At 45.6% G+C, this 17,874-nt stretch overlaps 1 protein-coding gene across 5 annotated transcripts; it reads right to left on the bottom strand.

Moving 5' to 3' along the window:
• Positions 1 to 1,186: 1,186 nt before the first annotated feature.
• LOC105703852 (actin cytoskeleton-regulatory complex protein PAN1) lies at positions 1,187 to 17,554 on the bottom strand. Of its 5 annotated transcripts, none has more exons than XM_012432559.2 (10): positions 17,358 to 17,554; positions 16,153 to 17,236; positions 10,578 to 10,691; positions 10,060 to 10,422; positions 9,397 to 9,678; positions 8,608 to 8,995; positions 8,056 to 8,511; positions 7,389 to 7,761; positions 5,454 to 7,198; positions 1,187 to 4,938 (listed from the first exon to the last, which is right to left on the bottom strand). In XM_012432559.2, exons 2-10 carry the CDS (start codon positions 16,390 to 16,392, stop codon positions 4,865 to 4,867), a joined length of 4,035 nt encoding a protein of 1,344 aa, XP_012287982.1. In that variant the 5' UTR covers positions 16,393 to 17,236; positions 17,358 to 17,554; the 3' UTR covers positions 1,187 to 4,864. The 5 variants fall into 5 exon arrangements, with proteins under 5 accessions (XP_012287982.1, XP_012287983.1, XP_012287981.1 ...); XM_012432560.2 differs by having other exon boundaries at positions 16,153 to 16,941; positions 17,020 to 17,554; XM_012432558.2 differs by having other exon boundaries at positions 16,153 to 16,955; positions 17,020 to 17,554.
• Between the last annotated feature and the right edge of the window lie 320 nt (positions 17,555 to 17,874).

Below are 17,874 nucleotides of genomic sequence, written 5' to 3' on the forward strand. Positions count from 1 at the left end.
CACTATTCGCGTACAAATATAACCAAACGTTGGTTTCATTTCTGCATCACAAACACTATCCGCGTACAAATACAACCGAACGTTGGTTTCATTTGTGTGCGCACAGACCCCATACGCGTACACTGGGAGACATCAATGCCCTCCCATCCTGCACAGGCGATGTCGTATCTGCAGGGGAGGCATTCACGTCCGCCATTATACAAATACATTCGAACGTTGGTTTCATTTGTCCGCCACGAACACCATACACATACAAATACCTCCGAAAGTTGGTTCCATTTGTCCGCGCACGCGCAAATACGATCCGCCGTTTGTCGGTCCTTCAAAGAGTTTTCCTGCGGATCGATACCCAACGTGGACGCATTTGTCGAAGCCATTATAGTTTGAACGATAGCACGCACGAATAAAAATTTCCTAGGCCGAGAAAATTTACACACCCACACGCACACACAGACAGACAGACATTCGCGACCGTAAAAATGTACGCCTGGACCCACCTTTAGATTATGGCAACAGTACAGTCCATCAATCCAGACCAGATCCGACAAAAACGAATTATTTCTTATAAGCACGGCGACACACGAACCATATCCGATGCGGCCCTATCTGATTTAATTTGATATGGACATATATAGCCACGTCTAAAAAAATTAATATACCTGTTCGGTTGGATTTGGACTGGCCATCTGGGACCCGATTCTGGAGTTCACACGATCGACTTTCGCCCGCGAAATAGACAGTTTCATATAAGACTTTCAAATGTTGACCAACGACTTCGCAATAGTGCATAATTTTTCATGCCGATCTATTCGTATGAGGAAAAAAAAAGAAAATCGGGATGAACTCGAGAAGAGGATACCTGTAGTATAGCCACAACCTTAAGCTTCGACAAGTTCGGACGCCACCGTCGAAGCTCTTATCGAATCGGTCGAGGAGAACGCGGGAATAGATTCGCCGGAGTTGCGATTCCCCAAAGGGAGGACGACTTAAGGCGATATGAAAGGGTCATTCTATACATATATAAAACGTCAAAATACGTACACAAATATTCTCCAGACTGGATGCACCGAATTACCTGAAACTTTAACACGTGGTCCTAAGGAAGAGCGCGATGCTCGTAAAATTTCAATTTTCGAAAAATTAAATTCCACGAACATCGCGTTCTTCCTTAGGGCCTCCATAATCTCGCGATGAAGTTACAAATGATTCGGTGCACCTAGTTTGAAGACAAGTATTATAAATATTTTGACTTTTTGGTATGTATATATGACACTTTCATATCACCTCAACGACTTCCAGCTACGACGCCCGATATGCAAATGACGCTCGACGCGGTACACGCTGAACCAAATCCCTTCCATGTGCTCGAGGCTGCACTCCAAGCTGAACCAGATACCGCTCTTTCGTTAACGAACGTACTTTCAGAAGAGCAGGGAAAAAGAAGAAGAGAAAGTAGAAAAGAAAAAACAAAAAAACCAACAAAGAGCGCGCTCTCCTTCGTCGCACGTAATTTTGAGAGATTTCGGGGGGGAAAAAAAAATAAGAAAAGAAAAGAAAAAGGGAAACAACAAAACGCGTCATTGACTGCAATCAACCGATCATCGTTAAATATCGTTATCGCTAAACGGACAAGTACACTTTTTTTTCCCCTCATGCGTTCAGGCGAGACCCGTCTAACGGTAATTTTATTACTTCGCGTTAACCACGTTTAGGGATAAGTTTTTTGCGATTTTCAGTTACTCCATTTTTTAGTTATACGTTTTTTTTTTCTTTTTTCCTTTGCGCGGGAGATTGCTGCTCGGACCGACGTATCCAAGGAGTAGGGTTCCACCCCCGAAAGACACGATAAAAGCGAACGACGCGGCGATTGGTTTCGGCTCGTTAAATGGAATACTCCCTCCTTCGTCCCCTCTCGTCAAGAATCTCGCCATCGCGGTAGAAAAAGGCCCCGGCGATGCGCGATCCTTTTTCCAGCTCCTTTCGTTATCGGGGAAAAAATATCTCTGCGCCGTCTTCCTCGCGTCGACTCGCTAAACGACTACATAACGGTGTTCCTCCCCCAGGGTCGCGGCGAGATTCACCTTCTAGGTCGAAATCTATAAATTCAGTACCCAACCAGCAGGCTATACATATACGAATTGAAAACGGTCCCTCGCGGCCCCATTAGAACGGAATCACGAAAGAGAGGATCGAAACGCGGCATCGAAACGGGCAGAAGAGCGAAGAGGCTCTGTCGTCCTTTCGTCTCGTTCGCGGAATCCGCGCGAAGGATGTCGTTTTGCACGGATAACGAGAGCTACCGAACGAATCGCCTCCCACGGATTCCGCGAACATCCTCGACGTTGGAGCCCTCGGGCAAAGAATTCAGAAGCCTCCATAGAGACCCAGAAGGATACGGACGTTTGGTGCTTGACAAATAGTACGTTAGCCGGTGGATGGCGGCGCTGTAATCACCTCTCGGTCTCTCTTAATCTTGCCGCGATATATAGCGGATTGCATTATTTTTTTATCTTACACCCAGCACTCGCCTTTCTGTACGCATCTTTCTTCCTCCCGTATGTAAGATAAGAGGCTAACACGTACGATCTCTTTTTTTACCCCCTTTCCTGGTTAGCCAACTTTTTCAGCATCAAGCGCTGACATAGGATCTGGGCTTCCATGGAACTTCTGAATTATTTGCCTCGGGACGACGACGACCGTCTTTCCCGACCTGTCCGACAAATTTGGACGTACCTCGATATAAAACCTACGCAAGCCTTATCGCTTCGCACTAAAAAGTAGCCACTTTGGATGAGGTCGACCCTCGCAGCTCTGTCGAACAGATCGTGAATCGCGGCCATTTCCATCACGGCAAGCCCGACGCGCTCCGTCGGATTCCAGCGTTTTCATTTTCCCTCCTTTTCTTGTCTTCCTTCGCCTATTCGAGGATGCTGACTAGCGCGAGCCTCGACTTCGATACTCGCGTCGACTCCGGACTCATCGAAACGTCCTCGGCGTCTGCGCGATAACGAAGGACAATCGGGATCGAGTCCTAAATCGATTTTCTTCCTCTTCCTCCCTTCCTAGCCCCCCTTCCCCTCCTCGACCTCCCTCTATGTACAGATATAACATACGAAAAGTTAATGTCGGTTCTCGGGAAACCTTCCGGATAGTATCGTTCGTCCGAACAGCAACCTTGGCATTTAAGTCCAACTAGCGCAACGTGACTTATCTACGCGAACTCCCTCTCATTCTATCTCTCCATTTCTCTCATTCTCCCACACGCATGCACACCTTCGCGCGTTCCATCTCCCTCGCACTTTCTCTCGCCCTCTCGCTCCCCCCTTCAACGCGATCATAAGCATCTCCACTTCCCTTCATTTAATAATATTTATCTCTAATTAATAGTTACTTATTTAACGTTCATTAAATAAGCGAGTTCGTGTAAAAATTGAGCGCTCCTCGGCGCAGGCGCACAGTCTCTCTCTTTTACACGTCAGGATTTGGCTGTTGGCCCGTCAACCTTGGCGCGCAGATCCCCTCCCTCATTCTCTCTCTCTCCCTTTCGTTCCCTCTTTCTCTCAATTCCTCGGAGCCGCCTCCGACGTTTCGCCTTTGCGCCGTCCGACCATCTCTCGACCGGCGCTGCCGTCGTTGTAAGGGAGAGCCCACTCTTTGGATCCACACCAATGTCCCGCTCCGTCTTCCAGTTATACATAGTTTTAACCTTTTTTTTATACAAACACGTTCGCAGCCGTAACACCGGCCAACGACACTGCGCGCGTCGTGCGGTCTCTTCGAATGGCTCCCCGAACCGGCCGCTCTCCTTATCACGCCTCGCGAAGCGTCTATCGACATCGCGTAAACGCGGCGCCCCGAAAACGTCTCGCAATCGAGAGACCGTCGTTGCGTTTCCGCCGCTGCAGCCTCGCCGCGACGTCACTTCTCGCGCATCCGGCGGTTTCTCCCCTTCGTTTCAAAAATTCCAAGATCAAGCATACGTTCCCATTTACGGCGTTTACGACGTTCACGAGGTCCACGAGGACGCTAGTAGCCTCGCACCTCGCCCAAGAAAGGCTGGGAGGACTCGAGAGGTCCCTCGCCAGGTCGCAGGACCTTTTCTCCCTCTACGTTGATGCCACAGTGTCCGAAATGCAGACCAGGCGAGAAGTGACGCGCTTCTGAAAATTTACATCGACTTTCGAGGTCTATGTACACTTAGGGTTTAAGCCTACGAGGGGACTCCTCTTCGTTCCTGGCTCCCTGCGCCTGCCTTCGCCGGTGAAACATTCGGGGCAAGCGGGACAGAAGAACGCGCCAAGAGTCAACACTTTAACCCGGCAGGAGGCGCTAGTAGCGAACTCGACCGACGCTCTCGCGTCGTTCTCGCCGTCTCTCCGAAAGAGAGGGTCGACGCACGTTTCCTTCCTTCTTCCCAACGATTACGTTCCCTCTTTTGGCGACTGACTATGTATATACAAAACAGGGTATCTTTACTTCCATCTCGCTATTTCCTCAGGCACTGATCGCGCCACCTGGCGTCGCCGACTCGCAGAGGACGAGTCGAAGCTACGGTTGTAACGCTTTGCTGACAAAGCTTTGAGCTTCCCCCCCTCCCTGCTCCTTCTTTCTCTTTCGTCGGATCGTTTTAACTGTACATTAACCGCCTTTGTTCGTTTCACAAGGTACCGCAGACGGGAAACGGCTCGGAAATTCGATTCGGCTAGAAAGCCGAATCGATGAAGCACTCTCTCTCTCTCTATCTCTCTCTTTCTCTCTGTCTCCCCCTCTATTTCCTCGAGGCCCAGGATTTTCTCACGAGGTTTACTGATTGTTTCAAAGCCTTTTCATAGAGTTACTTTTGCGTCCGCCTTAACGTTCGGTTTCACTGGCCACTATAGTACTGCACTCGACCGTTCGTTGCCGGAACCGGCATTTCACTGATAACGTCGTTCCATGCTGTGGAAAGAGAAAAGAAATCATGAGTAGGTTGTACTTTCTATACCTTATTATCGGTATTTTTAATTTACGGCTTCTGTCGTCACCTCTCTAAGAAGTACGGAAACGTTCTTATTCTTAAGAGTTTTAAATAACTTTCCTTTTATCGTTTGTCGCGTCATCTGACATTGGGATCTCCTTGTGATAAGGGGATCCTCGTATCGCATCGTTTTATCGAAGTCAGTGTACATTGAAAAACGAACTTTCAGAGACCGAAGACTTCTCTGTGTCGAGATGTAGTCAAAAAGAAACTTTTTCAAGTGACCTTTATTCAATCCATTAATTTTATCAATTATTTGGAAAAATTGTATGCCAAGTGTTTTGGAAAATTTTAAAAAATCAGTGGATATCTACTTTTATGGTATTATTAAAATCGTCATCATCATTTCGGATGCCACTATCACATCCCCTTAATGAGGACACAAGCCGTGAAAAGTATCTCAAAGTAGACATTTGCTCTTAGCATTCTAACTGACCTGTCCCGACGAAGGTCACGATTTTGTCGTGATTGTAGTTCTGCACGTTGACGGCCTCTTCCGGCGCGACGAAACGGGCGCAGAAATCTTCTTTCGGCGGATGACGATATTTATCAACGATGCCAGGCGGAGGCGGTGGAGGAGGCGTCGACGGTAGGTATGTATGCGCAGGATGAAACCTCTGAGGATAGCCCATGTATGGCAAAGGTGGGCCCATCACCTGGCCATGGTGGACCGGATGGTGAACTTGACCGTGAGGAGGCTGCATGTGGAAATTTGGTGGAACCTTGTCGAACCTTATGTGCTTGTCGAACATCGGCGGCGGACGATCGTAGTTGGGAGGCGGTTTATCGAATAAGGGAGAAGCGTTGGTCTTGTACCCAGGACCGGCGGTAGGGTTCTCATCGGACTCCTCCGAAAGTAGGAGTTGCTCGTTAATCTCAAAGCCGAATGTCAATTCACATGGCGAGTCGCTGTTCCTGGTGACGTCCGACGAGGTGTCATCCAACAGAATGACCGCCGGCCTCGACGAGGTCTTCCTTCCCTGTATCTGCGCCTCTCCGATTTTCGCCGATTCCTTGTCGACCTTTAAACAGTTTTGTTGAACCGATCTTCTGGCATCGCCTTCCTCCTGCGGTTGGTCCTGCTGCTGCTGGTCTACCTTAGCATTCTGCGTCGGAGAGTTGGACTTCGAAGGCTCGGTCCTCGCGCAAGCGTTTTGCTGAGGCTCTTTTTGCACTTTCAACGTTCTATCAGTCTTAATGGGTTTTGCCGTGTATTCTAAATCCATCTGTACCCGTGGCAAGGATTTTAAACTAGTTTGCAGCCTAGACTTCTCCGTATCCGAGTCTTCGAGCGGGCCTGGCGTTACGTTGCGAGGACTTCCTGCTTTCTTAGCGGAGTCATCGTTAGGACTCTGATTACTCGGTAACTTTTTCGCGGCATCCTCCGGATGTGGATTGCCGGGCTTCCTCGAGTCGCGCTGTTCCTCGTTATGTGACTGGTTTTGTAGACTTTGGACGTTCTGTTGGAAGCCCCTGCGCGCACGAGGATTGCTTCCTCTCGCGTTTAAGTTTGCATCTTTCCCGGAGGTTGGTTCTTGAGAATGATTGTTATCCAACTCGGTTGATACATAATTCGGAATAGAGTTAATTTTCGGTGGGGATGGGTTTGTCGACGCAGTCTCGCTCGAGCTTGGACTCGAGTTATTGGAACTCGTATTTTTGTCCTGCTGCGACAGCGACCGGTGCATCTTCTCAATGTCCTGAACATATTTGAACACTTGAAAGTTCTTATTAAAGGCTTCCTCCTGCGCGTCGGTTGTTTTACTCTCCGGGGAACCCTTCGTTTTTGACAAAGTCGGTGACGGTGGTTTTTCAAAGCCGAGATTTAAAGCGGGCACGTGATTTGAATGTGAAAAATTATGTTGTCTCAGCTTCCTATCGCTTTGCTGAAGCTCGTCCAAACTCGGATAATAATCTTGCGGTAACTTATCGGGTTCCGAAGGAGCTTTGAACGGGACGGTAGGCCAAGATTCTACGTTCAGCACATTCGGAACAATGGCAGCCATATTTAAAACGGAGCTGGGAGAGACGTTGATAGTTGGCATGCGTGTTATGTCGGCATAACTCGCCTGCGGTGTTCCACCGGAAGAGGTGGCATTTTTTGTTAAGCTATGTTTCACTGTATTCGACGTAACTGGTAGAGAATGAACGGAATCCAAGTCACTACTGTCCGACTTGTCGCTGTAACAATAAAAATTAAATGTACAATCTTGAAACGGAGAAACAATTTTGGTACATAATTTGAATGTGCGTAACTTGAACATATTCGAGTAACAAAGGAACTAATATATTAAAAGTAGGTACATTGATCGAAAGGTATTCCAGAGTAACAATAGGGCTTATAAATAAGAGAAATGTCACGATTCCTTACCTTGGCGGCATACTACTGGCAGATTTTCTTCTAAGTTCGGGTGAAAGGGGCGTTCTATACTCGTTAGGAAATCCTCTGGACCTTTGCAAGTAGGATCCAGAATTGGCCAAATTTTGTGCTCTACTACCGCTGGAACTCCTTCGTTTCTTGCTCTTTTTCTTTTTCGTTACAACGAGGAACTCCGGTTCCGGTTCGGGGTCTGGATTGATTTTCTTATTGGAGTTTCGTCGAGTTGCATAATCATCACCTGTGTCGTTACAATAAATGGACTGACCTTCTTCCGTTCCCCAAGACCTCCTGTCGCCTCGACAATCGACCGTCGCATCTCCGGTGCTCCGTTGTTTGGCACGACGCAGTGCAACGTTTATCGTGCCTGAAAAGAACAATGAAATTACAGAAAGAAAAAAAAAAAAAGCATACGGAGATGCTACCGATCAAAAAGTCATCCCCGTATTCCATTAAGAGGATATGAAAGGCGCTAAGAAATTGGATCGACGCCAATTAAGTAAAATTCATCTATACCCTTTTTGGTGGGAATGCCGTTTTGAATGCTCAAGTGGCAAGATAGTTGGCCTCCATATTCACGTTGTAAAATTTGAAACGATATATAAGCTGGCTCTTTCATATCCTCTCAACTCGTGCCAAAGATCCTCGACATACGACCTACCTTGCTGACTGGAAACGCTACTGGCCCCGCTGGAACTGGAACTCTTCTCCGCGGTGAGATCTTCCAGTTTCGTCTTAGAAATTTCCTCGAGAGAGTTCGACTTCTGCAGCTTCGCCGACAATTGCTCTCTCTTGGAGTCCTTCTCTCTGGTCCTTGGCTTGGCTCCGGAACTGGACTTGACCCTTACGGCGTTGCCGGTCTTGCCCTTCTTACCCTTTGACTCCTTGTTCTCGATGAAATTAATTAAGCTATCGATGTCGTCGTTTCGATGACCCTTAACGTTCTCGGCCTTGTAAACAATGACATTAGGCTCTTGAGTGTGTTTCCTGCGTGGTTTCTTTCGTTCCCCGTTGTAGCCTTGAACAGCGTTACCGTTCTCGTCCAAGGACTTTTTCTCACCGGAGGCGGAAGAATCCTTTCCCGTAATGTGCGGGGCTGCAGTCAATCTGGCTACTTCTGCACATGCATCACGCGTTTTCCATTGTGAACACTGGCCCACCGTCGAACGTTCCAAACCGTAGAAACTTAACAGGTTGAACGAAGGAAACTCACCCATGCCGATGTTAGACGGTGACCAGGGCATCACGGAGTACATGTGGGGGACCTTGGCCTGCTGGGCGCTAGAACCGTTCGAACTTCCGCCGACCGCGCATTTTATACTATTGGACGTCTGGAACGGAAGGGTGCCGACTGCCTCCGGCCCGTTTACCGAGACTTTCGGTTTTCCCTGCTTCCCGTTATGTTCGCGGATTGGGAATTCAATGGTCGTGTCTACGGGTGTCTGCGGTACGTCGAACGTGGCACGAGTCGTCGTTTGGATCGATCTGCGAGGATCTATTATCTTCATTTCGGTTCCCTCATCCTCTCCGGTCTCGTTGGAGAGAATTCGCTGAGCACCGGCTACTATGGCTGCCACATTGTTTTCGCCGATGCTGCGTACCTGTAATCCGCAAACGAGAGACGAGTTTAGTTTTCATTTCTGTCGGATGGAGGGAGGCTCGATATCTCAATGTATCGTTACGTAGAGTCGCTTAAGGCGATGTGAAAGCGGCGTCAAAGAGGTCTCGTTAGTATCGTTCATAGGTATTCTCAACATTTTTTCATTAAAAATGTAATTTCATGAGTGTCAGGACCTTCCTTATAGCCTCCATGTTCACGTTATGAAGTTTCAAACGATTTGGTACACTCAGTTCGGAGAAAATTTTCGTGAACGATTTATGTCAGTATAAAAACGAACGTCGGCGACGTAGGTATTTGGAAAAACCTTTTTTTACCGACGTCGATCAAGTTCCTCGCCGTGTTTCACGTCACCTTAATTGTCCGTATTGTTTAGCCCTTTACCTCAGCATCGCTTAAATCGATCACCGTGTAATCCGGTTTATATTCGGGTGGTGGATTGTCCGACTCGAGCATCTCATTTGTCCCTTGTTTTCCTCTACTGGTCCCCCTCTTCTCGCGATTCTCGGTTTCGGCCTCGCAAGGATCACCAGTTTCTCTTTTCGCGTCTTTCTTATCTTTATCCTTCTCGTCCTTCTTTGGACCCCCGTACGACGACTTGTCTAAGGACCTCGATTTCTCTTTATTTGTCCAGTCGTATGACGACCTTTCTTCGGAAAATCCCTTCTGAAGTTATTATCATGAATCAGTGGCAGGCACAATTTAATGAAACTGTTCGTTTAATTATCTCAAGTCTTAATAAAATAGATTATGCAAGAATTCATGAGCCAGGTGGTTAAATGAAGAAAGACACACGTACGTCAATAAAGACACGATTTCAAATTAATATAACGGGAACGATAAATTATTCAAAGAAACACGAAGTATCACAATAATTTAATGTCTTTGTTCAAGATTTATAATATATAATAAGACTACGTAACTCCTGCCCAAATTATCGACTTATATTTTTCTGCAGCCCCGCGATGCAGTTTATGAAATTCGTAGAATGTAGCGAACGTTAGCATATCACGAGACCCTTCTTATCAAAGCTTAAGTATATCTTACCTTTTTGTCAAACAGTAAGTCTAAGTTTGCCAAGGAGGCAAGACTGTGAGAGGCATCGACATTAGAAGGCAAAGACCCGCCTTCTCTTTGTCTCGCGGAAACACTAGGTCCTGTGTGTTTCTTCCCTTTCCTTCTACCACCTCCGTACGTATGACTGGACCCCGAGGTTAGATAAGCGAAACTGCTGTCGAATTCGGAATTGAGGGGTTGCGCCAGGTTCTGCAAAGAACCGCCGTGAGTGAGCCGCTCCGATACCGAATCCCGTTTGTGCCTTCTGCGGTTGGAACCAGGAAGACAGCGAGAGTTGTTTACAGTTCGACGACCTTCCTGGGTTTCATCGGCTTCGACTTCTTGGAGAAGTTCCTGCAAAATCGAGTCAAACGTCTCATCTTTTTTGCCAAAGGCATTGCCCACGATTAAGGTGAAAGGAAACCCTCCCGACATCGGTAAAAACCTTTTTTAGTCACATAAATCCGCCACGCAATTGCAATAATAGGAAATCTAATATTCATTCATACCTTGAAAAGACTTGACTTTCCTTCTCGATCCTTAGGACATTTATAGGCAAAGGCTTCATCCAACAATGCACGCAGCTCTCCTTCGTTCAAAGTAGAAAGAGTCGCAGGCTCCTCCTGAAAGTAGAAATAATCATGGCGTAAGTTCATGGTTTTTCAATTGTATTCATAAGCATATGATTAATTGGATAATCCTTTTATCAAAGACGTTTGCATTGTAGATGTCACGATGACAGCGATGACAGATGACACAATGAGAGGATAACAGAAATTAATGTGTACCGACTGATTAATCAAATGATCCCATACTTGTTGCAAGCAGGAGGAATCAAGCAGTAAGGGCAGTGATCATTAAAAAGCTTCTCGTATATTATTAAAGAATGAATGATTAGAGAATGAAAGAACTTGTTACATAAGGTACATTATAGTAGACTATGCACGCAATTTACGAGGTGCCATGTCATTTCTAATATGGAAACAAAAACAGAGCATGATTCTCCTTTTAAAAGATTTCAATGTATAATTAATAATAATTTGGAAATATCACATTTTAAAAAGTGTATTCATTTACTCTACGCGTCCCTTTCAGTTGCTTCTGTTTATAGTATTAATTGTAAATACAAGATCCAGGTAATATACAGTGCAATCAATTTATGTTACTAGCTGCATAACTTGTTCACCATACCGTTCACTACTCTAATATCTTTCGAATTTGCAACATCATTGTGTATAGTTTTGGCGCGATACCAAGTTCACCTTCTATATCTTTTTCTCTCATTACGTACAAAATAACATGAGTACGCATGTATCTACTATATGCACAACCTTATGAAATTCAAAAATAAATAAAAACTTCGGAAAATCTGATCATATATACTGTCGTTACTTACTAAACTTAAGTAGAAAATGCAGATAATTACATCTGTATATTTATACCTTATTAATAAATTAAGATAGTATACTTTTTAAATTTTATCTTAGTAAAAAGGTTCTATTTGTGTTTAAAACGTTGAAATATAAGAACCTTGATCGTACACATCCTTTACGAGTTCAAATGAGATCTATATTAAAATTAATGCAGACTGTAAAATAACAGCGATGGTCGAAACAATGTATAGTCTACAAATATCACTCCAGACTAAATATTCTCATTTCAGTGAGTTTTAATGAGATAATTGTACTGTATCATTTTCAGCATCACCGACACCATTTGTGGTCAATAAGCGCAAAACAAGATACAGACGTAACGGGATTCAAAGATTTTGCTAAATCTGCCGTTATATTCATAACGCTTGGACAAGAATAAGCAGCAAATAATCGACCGCGGTTGACCATATAAGTGAAACTAACAACAACATTACAGATTAGTAACGGTAAAGCCATTTAAGGTGTTCTAGATACATAAATCAGTCATCGGTGACAAATAATGTGCAATTGCGAATACATTGTTCAGAATTTAGACTTCGCCGTGCATATCTGTTAACATTAAGGAGAGTAAGCGAGCAAAATATGATTCCACTACTATCGGCATCTACATTATGTTCCCCGAGGCTGGTATATTATCTATCCACTTCGACGGTACACTTAAATAATTATCTACCAAGCTGAAAAACTCAGCGGATAAGACTTTTTCGAGAACTTGTATCCATTGGAGACACCTCCACATTAGACGACTCGGCATGGCAAAACAAAGGCCTTATTTTTAGACCGAGCATCCGATGAACTCGCGGCCAACCGAGTTTATCGTCGCAACCTGCGCCCACCATGAATCTTACATAGCAATGTACATCGCTTGGGCCACCGAACCGATTTCCACGCATCGTTACCTGGGCCAGTTCGACCACCGCCAAGAAGCTCGCCCTGAAACCGTCCGAAATGGTCCGTTAATCGTTAAAACGCGGAGCCCAAGAAATCCTACGTGCCCTTAGGAGGGAAATCGGGTTAATCCTCACCGAGTAGACACCGCTTGAATTGTCAGCGAGGAAAGAATCCAACCTCGAGGAACAGGCAGCGGTGGCACCAATCCGTGTAAAGAAAAGTCCCGGAGTGGCCAACCGAAGGGGCCTGGTTAGAATTCGTTAAAGGACTTACACCGAGCTGGCAATAAAATGCGGTTGGGCAGTGCCGGTACAGAATTTATATTTTTAGAGGGCACCCGGGTCGTCGTCGGCAGGCCGTTCGCAGCCGTCCGCCGTTTGTCGCGTTTCCGCTCCACGCAGGCCGTTCGGAAACGGGGGGGCCCACGACGCGCGCGTACTCCGCGTATCGACGACCAGATTAACTGGGGTAACGGTCTGTCCACCGCAGTCGGCTGAACCGTGTCCAAGAGTCGGGGAAGGAGCCTCTCGGAGATTACTTCGACGAGCGGACGCGGCGCGCTCCTCTCGGTATGGCCGCCGCCATTACACTGGGAACGCGGCCATTTCAGCTTCCGGATCGCCCGACCGAGGGCGCCACGATCGCCACCAAGGCCACCCCGCCGGACACGAAAAAGGTTTCTCCCCCGGCCGAGCTGCCTAAAGCACCGCATCGACAGAGAACTCGATAATTGCTCGGCACTTTAAAACGGCTCAAAACTTCCTCAACTCGATTCCGAACACAGAAGGAAAACCATTCCTTGTTCAACGCTCGTCTCGCTCCACGATTGATCGACGCTTTAAAACGGTTCAAAACCGCGGACGAGAAATTACATCGTGAAAGCACTTTGTAACCTTGATAACGAGGAAAAAGTCACTCGTTGTCGCGAAACAGCCGATATAATGTTTCCTGCAAGTCATAAAAGTTGCCTGCAAGATGTCATCCCAAACCGCCTGAATTATTAACAATAAAATAACGGCGCAATAATAAAACGTCAATCTTTCTTTTCCGCCAAATCGAAGTCGTTACTTTGTTACGGTGTAATTTGTCACTCGTATCAGTTAGTGGAAAGATAATTTCAAAACGTCTACTCGACAGATGCACCAACGACGAAATGCCGCAGCATTTGTTATGCTCGTTAACTCCCCTTTTGCCCGATAACCGAAATTTGCTGATAACGCCCCGAAATAACCACAGCCAGATACTTTTGGCCTGTTGTCCAAACCTGCGGTTTCAACGAGAAGAAATGCGCCAACCGGGACGCTACCAGACATTTTTTTTTATTTCGCGTAGTTGGTTCTAACGATACCGTAGCTAGAAAGGCTGGGTGTAATTAAATACGTCAACGTGAATAAGTTCGGTAAATAGACCAGTAACCCGGTCATACGCAAAAACGACTTGTCAAGTTTCAGCTCCCACCATTCTGTCAGCAAGTTCGAATATTTCTAATCATTTGAATAATCGCATTGACTATACACTGTGAAAAATAATTAATCGCTGTACACGGGTAACTGAAACTTCTTTAAGGTGACACGAAAGGATCATTCTAGACATACAAGACGTCAAAATACTTATAAAACTATTCTCCAAATTATAATATTTCTTCGACTAGGCAGAAATGCCCAGATACCTTACAATCGAATGGTCAATTACTCGATTATCAGGTATACACGTGTAATTCCCCTACTTAACCGATTAATGAAACTGTAAACGGAGCATTCAGTGGTAAACGAGCATGAAACCGAGTCTGAGCTGTTCCTTTACTGACGGTTAGCTTACGTCTACACACAAAAGTCACCTTAGAGCGAAACGTATTACGGACACGTAATCCTCGATCCGATGCATCAGAGAATATACTAGCCGTTCGCAATAAATCTCCGGTAACCACCCTACTAATTACCGCGAACGAAGGCGCAACTTAATTAAAAATTCATACGTGTAATCGTACTCTGTACTTTCAATTATTCGCTAAAGACAATCGCTCGTGTTATTGTAACTACGTATAGTAATCGAGCACGAAGCGACTAATGAAGCAACGGAGACTGAAATATTCTCTTGGTAAGGAATTCTTCTTGAGGTTATCCGCTCATACATACGTAAGACAGCTCGACGTGTACGTGCTACGGACATGTATGGACGATTCAACGAGTCGGAATTATACATGCCAATCCGTACCCATTGACAGATGGTTACGTTAGTGTCCTTCTTTGGTGACTAGGGGAAAACGGAGTTGCGGTACATCGCTCGAGTCGGTCTTACTATCTTTCTAACACCTCACCCCTATTCGTTTATGAATAAAATAAACTTCGGAAATTGCCATTAATAATGTCGCTAATTGTTGTAATGTTGTTAATTGACGGATGGTTACGTTAGTGACTTTTGGTGACTAGGGGAAAACTTGGAGTTGCGGTACATCGCTCGAGTTGGTCTTACTATCTTTCTAACACCTCCCCCCTATTCGTTAATGAATAAAATAAACTTCGGAGATTGCCATTAATATTGTCGTTAATTGTTGTAATGTTGTTAATTGACGGAAGGTTACGTTGAAACTTATTTGTGTACACTTGTATTAACATTGTATGGTAAATCACACAATAACTTCTAATAGATAATTTACTGTAAATATCTTTATTTAGACACTTTATTTTATTACAACCTGTATATCTGTTAAGTAATGAGTCACCACACAATTTCACTTAATCACAGAGTTCTAGATCTTTTCAATAGAACTTTGTTGGATAATATCCAGTTTCACAAAGCCACCTTGAAACTTCAATTTAACACCGCAACACTTTCCTTTTCTTTAATTTTCCGTCATTCATAGAGATAGAAACACTCCTATAGAGTCTTCTGAGCTATAATTCAGTGGAGTCTAATTGTTCCAAAAACTACTAACAAAACACCGGTTTATAAGAAAATAATATAAGAAAGATGATATTTTGAGGTGTAATTGGATATACAATTACACTGCTTGCATACAATTTTGTTCACTTTCACGATACGTACAAAGATTCCGTTATTTTCTCTTCACTATAGTAATTAAATCATCAGCTATCATATTATAAAAGTCCAAAAACAATGAACTTGCAAAGAACTGGAATTGATGAAGTAGGTTTACAAATTAAGTATTATCTTTGGTGTTAGTTATAAAGTTACCTTATTCACTCTACACGTGTAACAAATGTTTTAATGTTTAGCATTTGATAAAAATAACGTTGTAGCTGTTTCAATAAAAACAACAAAAATGAAGATATTTATCTCCCTGTCCAAGACAAAATGCCTATCTCTCAAGGGCATTTCAAGGACATCTAATAGGTCATTGAACTACTCTCTTAAAATTGACTACAAATTCATATTAAGAGACTATTGTCCATACATGAAATTAATGGCAATCTCAAAATTCTTATGAAAGTTAATTAATAAAATATCACAAATGATAACCAAATAAAGTGTTAATATATATTTAACTGTTTTCATTTTAAATATAAATCTAAGGAGAAATGTTCAATGGGCTGACATAAAGAGGTCTCACTATACTCACGACAGTTACTACATTGATTTTAAAAAGGTAGTTTCATCATTAACAGCATTGCTTAACATCGAGTTAAACTCATACCCAAGAGTTATGACTTGGAGCAACATTAATTATGAAACAGATATCACCGTATAACAATTAAGTGCCCCTTGTTACAAATCATCTTTGGACATTTGATCCGCTCACCTGTTTATTCTCAAGACTTCCACTAATCAAGGTGCTCCGATCCGAAAGCGTTGCCTGCAGTCCTCCAGGCTCGGTATTGGTACCAGCACTTTCTGGTGCAAGGCGTTCGAGATCTTCGGTATCGACATCAATTTCCATTGGCTCTTCAGGTGACTGGTTCGAGGTTACAGGTTCCGCAAGATGATCCGACCCAGCAGCCACGTCGACGGAGATCGACGGCGCCGTGTCGACCGTGCTCATTGCGTCCTGGTCAGTTCCTGTTCTGCCTATGGCCAAAGGGCCTTTCCTCTCCTCTTTGGAGCAACCATGAACCCACTGTCGAGTACGGTCCAATGGACTCTTATCGTTCGAATCCTTTGGTTTTCCACTAGTAATTCTAGGAATGTAATTTCAGAAAACATGCACGCTCTCTAACATCTCGAATATTCCATGTTCCATGACATCGGTTTCAAACCGATATCACCCAAATTACATTAAAATTGGCTGTTTATACAGCAGCCCGGGATCCTTTGACAAAAAGGATCGATCGTGCCCACCTCTAAACTCACAAAGTTCTTTCAAGATCCAAACAATTCCATTTATCCTTTGGCTTTTATGAAACCAAAATAAGATCGATGCACCAATACATCGGAACACAATTGTCAACTAAACAAGGCACTGCTCACCGCCTTATCGGTAAGTCTTTCGAGTCGTAGGGTCCCTCTTGACAGTCGAGGCAATTGGTCACCGTCAACGCCAACCGAGCAGGAGACCGATGGACTTTATCTCGAATAATTTCTCATCTAAAAACTGGCAAGCAAACCCTGAAAAACGATCACCAGTTGCCAGGGGTTCCTCGTTCCTTGCTTAATCCGTTTTCTCTTTTACCTCGTCATCGGTGGGGTTAAGTTTTCCAGCCTGGATGCCGTCTCGTCGACATCACCGCTCCGTTGCCCTGGCGTGTCCACATGGACCTTCTTCGAGACGACGGCGCGGTTACGCGAAAGGACCCAGAGACGGTTCCCGCGAATCGCTCGGATCCGCGACTCGACGGGTTAGGTTCGCGCACGGGGTGCAAACGGGTCCATCGCGGGCGCCATCTTGCCTATTATATCATGAACTACGTAATGGTAATCGTTAAACGCCGATTTCCCTATTACTCGGAGGCAAGGCCTTTGGATTCTCGGTAGACGCTGGCCCAGGGCCGAGGTCGGAACCGTTCGCACCTTCTCGCCTCCTCGTCTGCCAACTCCTTGGTCCAGGCTGGCGCGTCGCTCTGCGTCGCTCGACGTCGCGGCGAGTGACGGGCTCTCCCGCTGCGCTTCCTCCAGAAGGTTCAGGCCGCGCTCATCCTCGCACCACGGGACGAACCTCGGCCACGCCGACTGCTCCGTCGAGAACTCGCCGAGGCTCCGCCTCCGACCGAAGCGTGAGCACGCGAGCAACGCGAGAGCGGCCGCCGCGAGCGCTCGCGAGCTGTGGGCGATATATCGACGGATTCAAGATGGCCGCCGCTCGAGTGGCGCTCGCCCACTTCATGCCGCTCGGGACATCGCGGCCTCCTTCGTTCCGCACCTCGCCGTGGCCTCGCCTCGGGCCCCGCCTCGACGCACCCCCGATATCGATCGGGATCCTCGCGCGCGCGAGCGCGCGACGCATCCACCGATCATCCGCGGCGGGCTCGAGCGGAGCTGAGCGGAGCTGAACGGAGCGTCGCTCACGGACGACAACGTCGCGTGGACT

This window comes from Orussus abietinus, unplaced genomic scaffold (genome assembly GCF_000612105.2).
Source record: "Orussus abietinus isolate OABI.00-Male unplaced genomic scaffold, Oabi_2.0 scaffold32, whole genome shotgun sequence".
NCBI classification, from domain to species: domain Eukaryota; kingdom Metazoa; phylum Arthropoda; class Insecta; order Hymenoptera; family Orussidae; genus Orussus; species Orussus abietinus.

What these genes read in the sequence shown, in the direction of transcription:
- LOC105703852 (XM_012432559.2), bottom strand. Translation starts at nt 16,392, where the DNA reads ATGAGCACGGTCGACACGGCGCCGTCGATCTCCGTCGACGTGGCTGCT. An exon ending in ACTTACTGTTTGACAAAAAG is followed by an intron (nt 9,679 to 10,059) that starts GTAAGATATACT and finishes TAATAACTTCAG; the next exon opens with AAGGGATTTTCCGAAGAAAG. An exon ending in GCCAGTAGTATGCCGCCAAG is followed by an intron (nt 7,199 to 7,388) that starts GTAAGGAATCGT and finishes TTATTGTTACAG; the next exon opens with CGACAAGTCGGACAGTAGTG.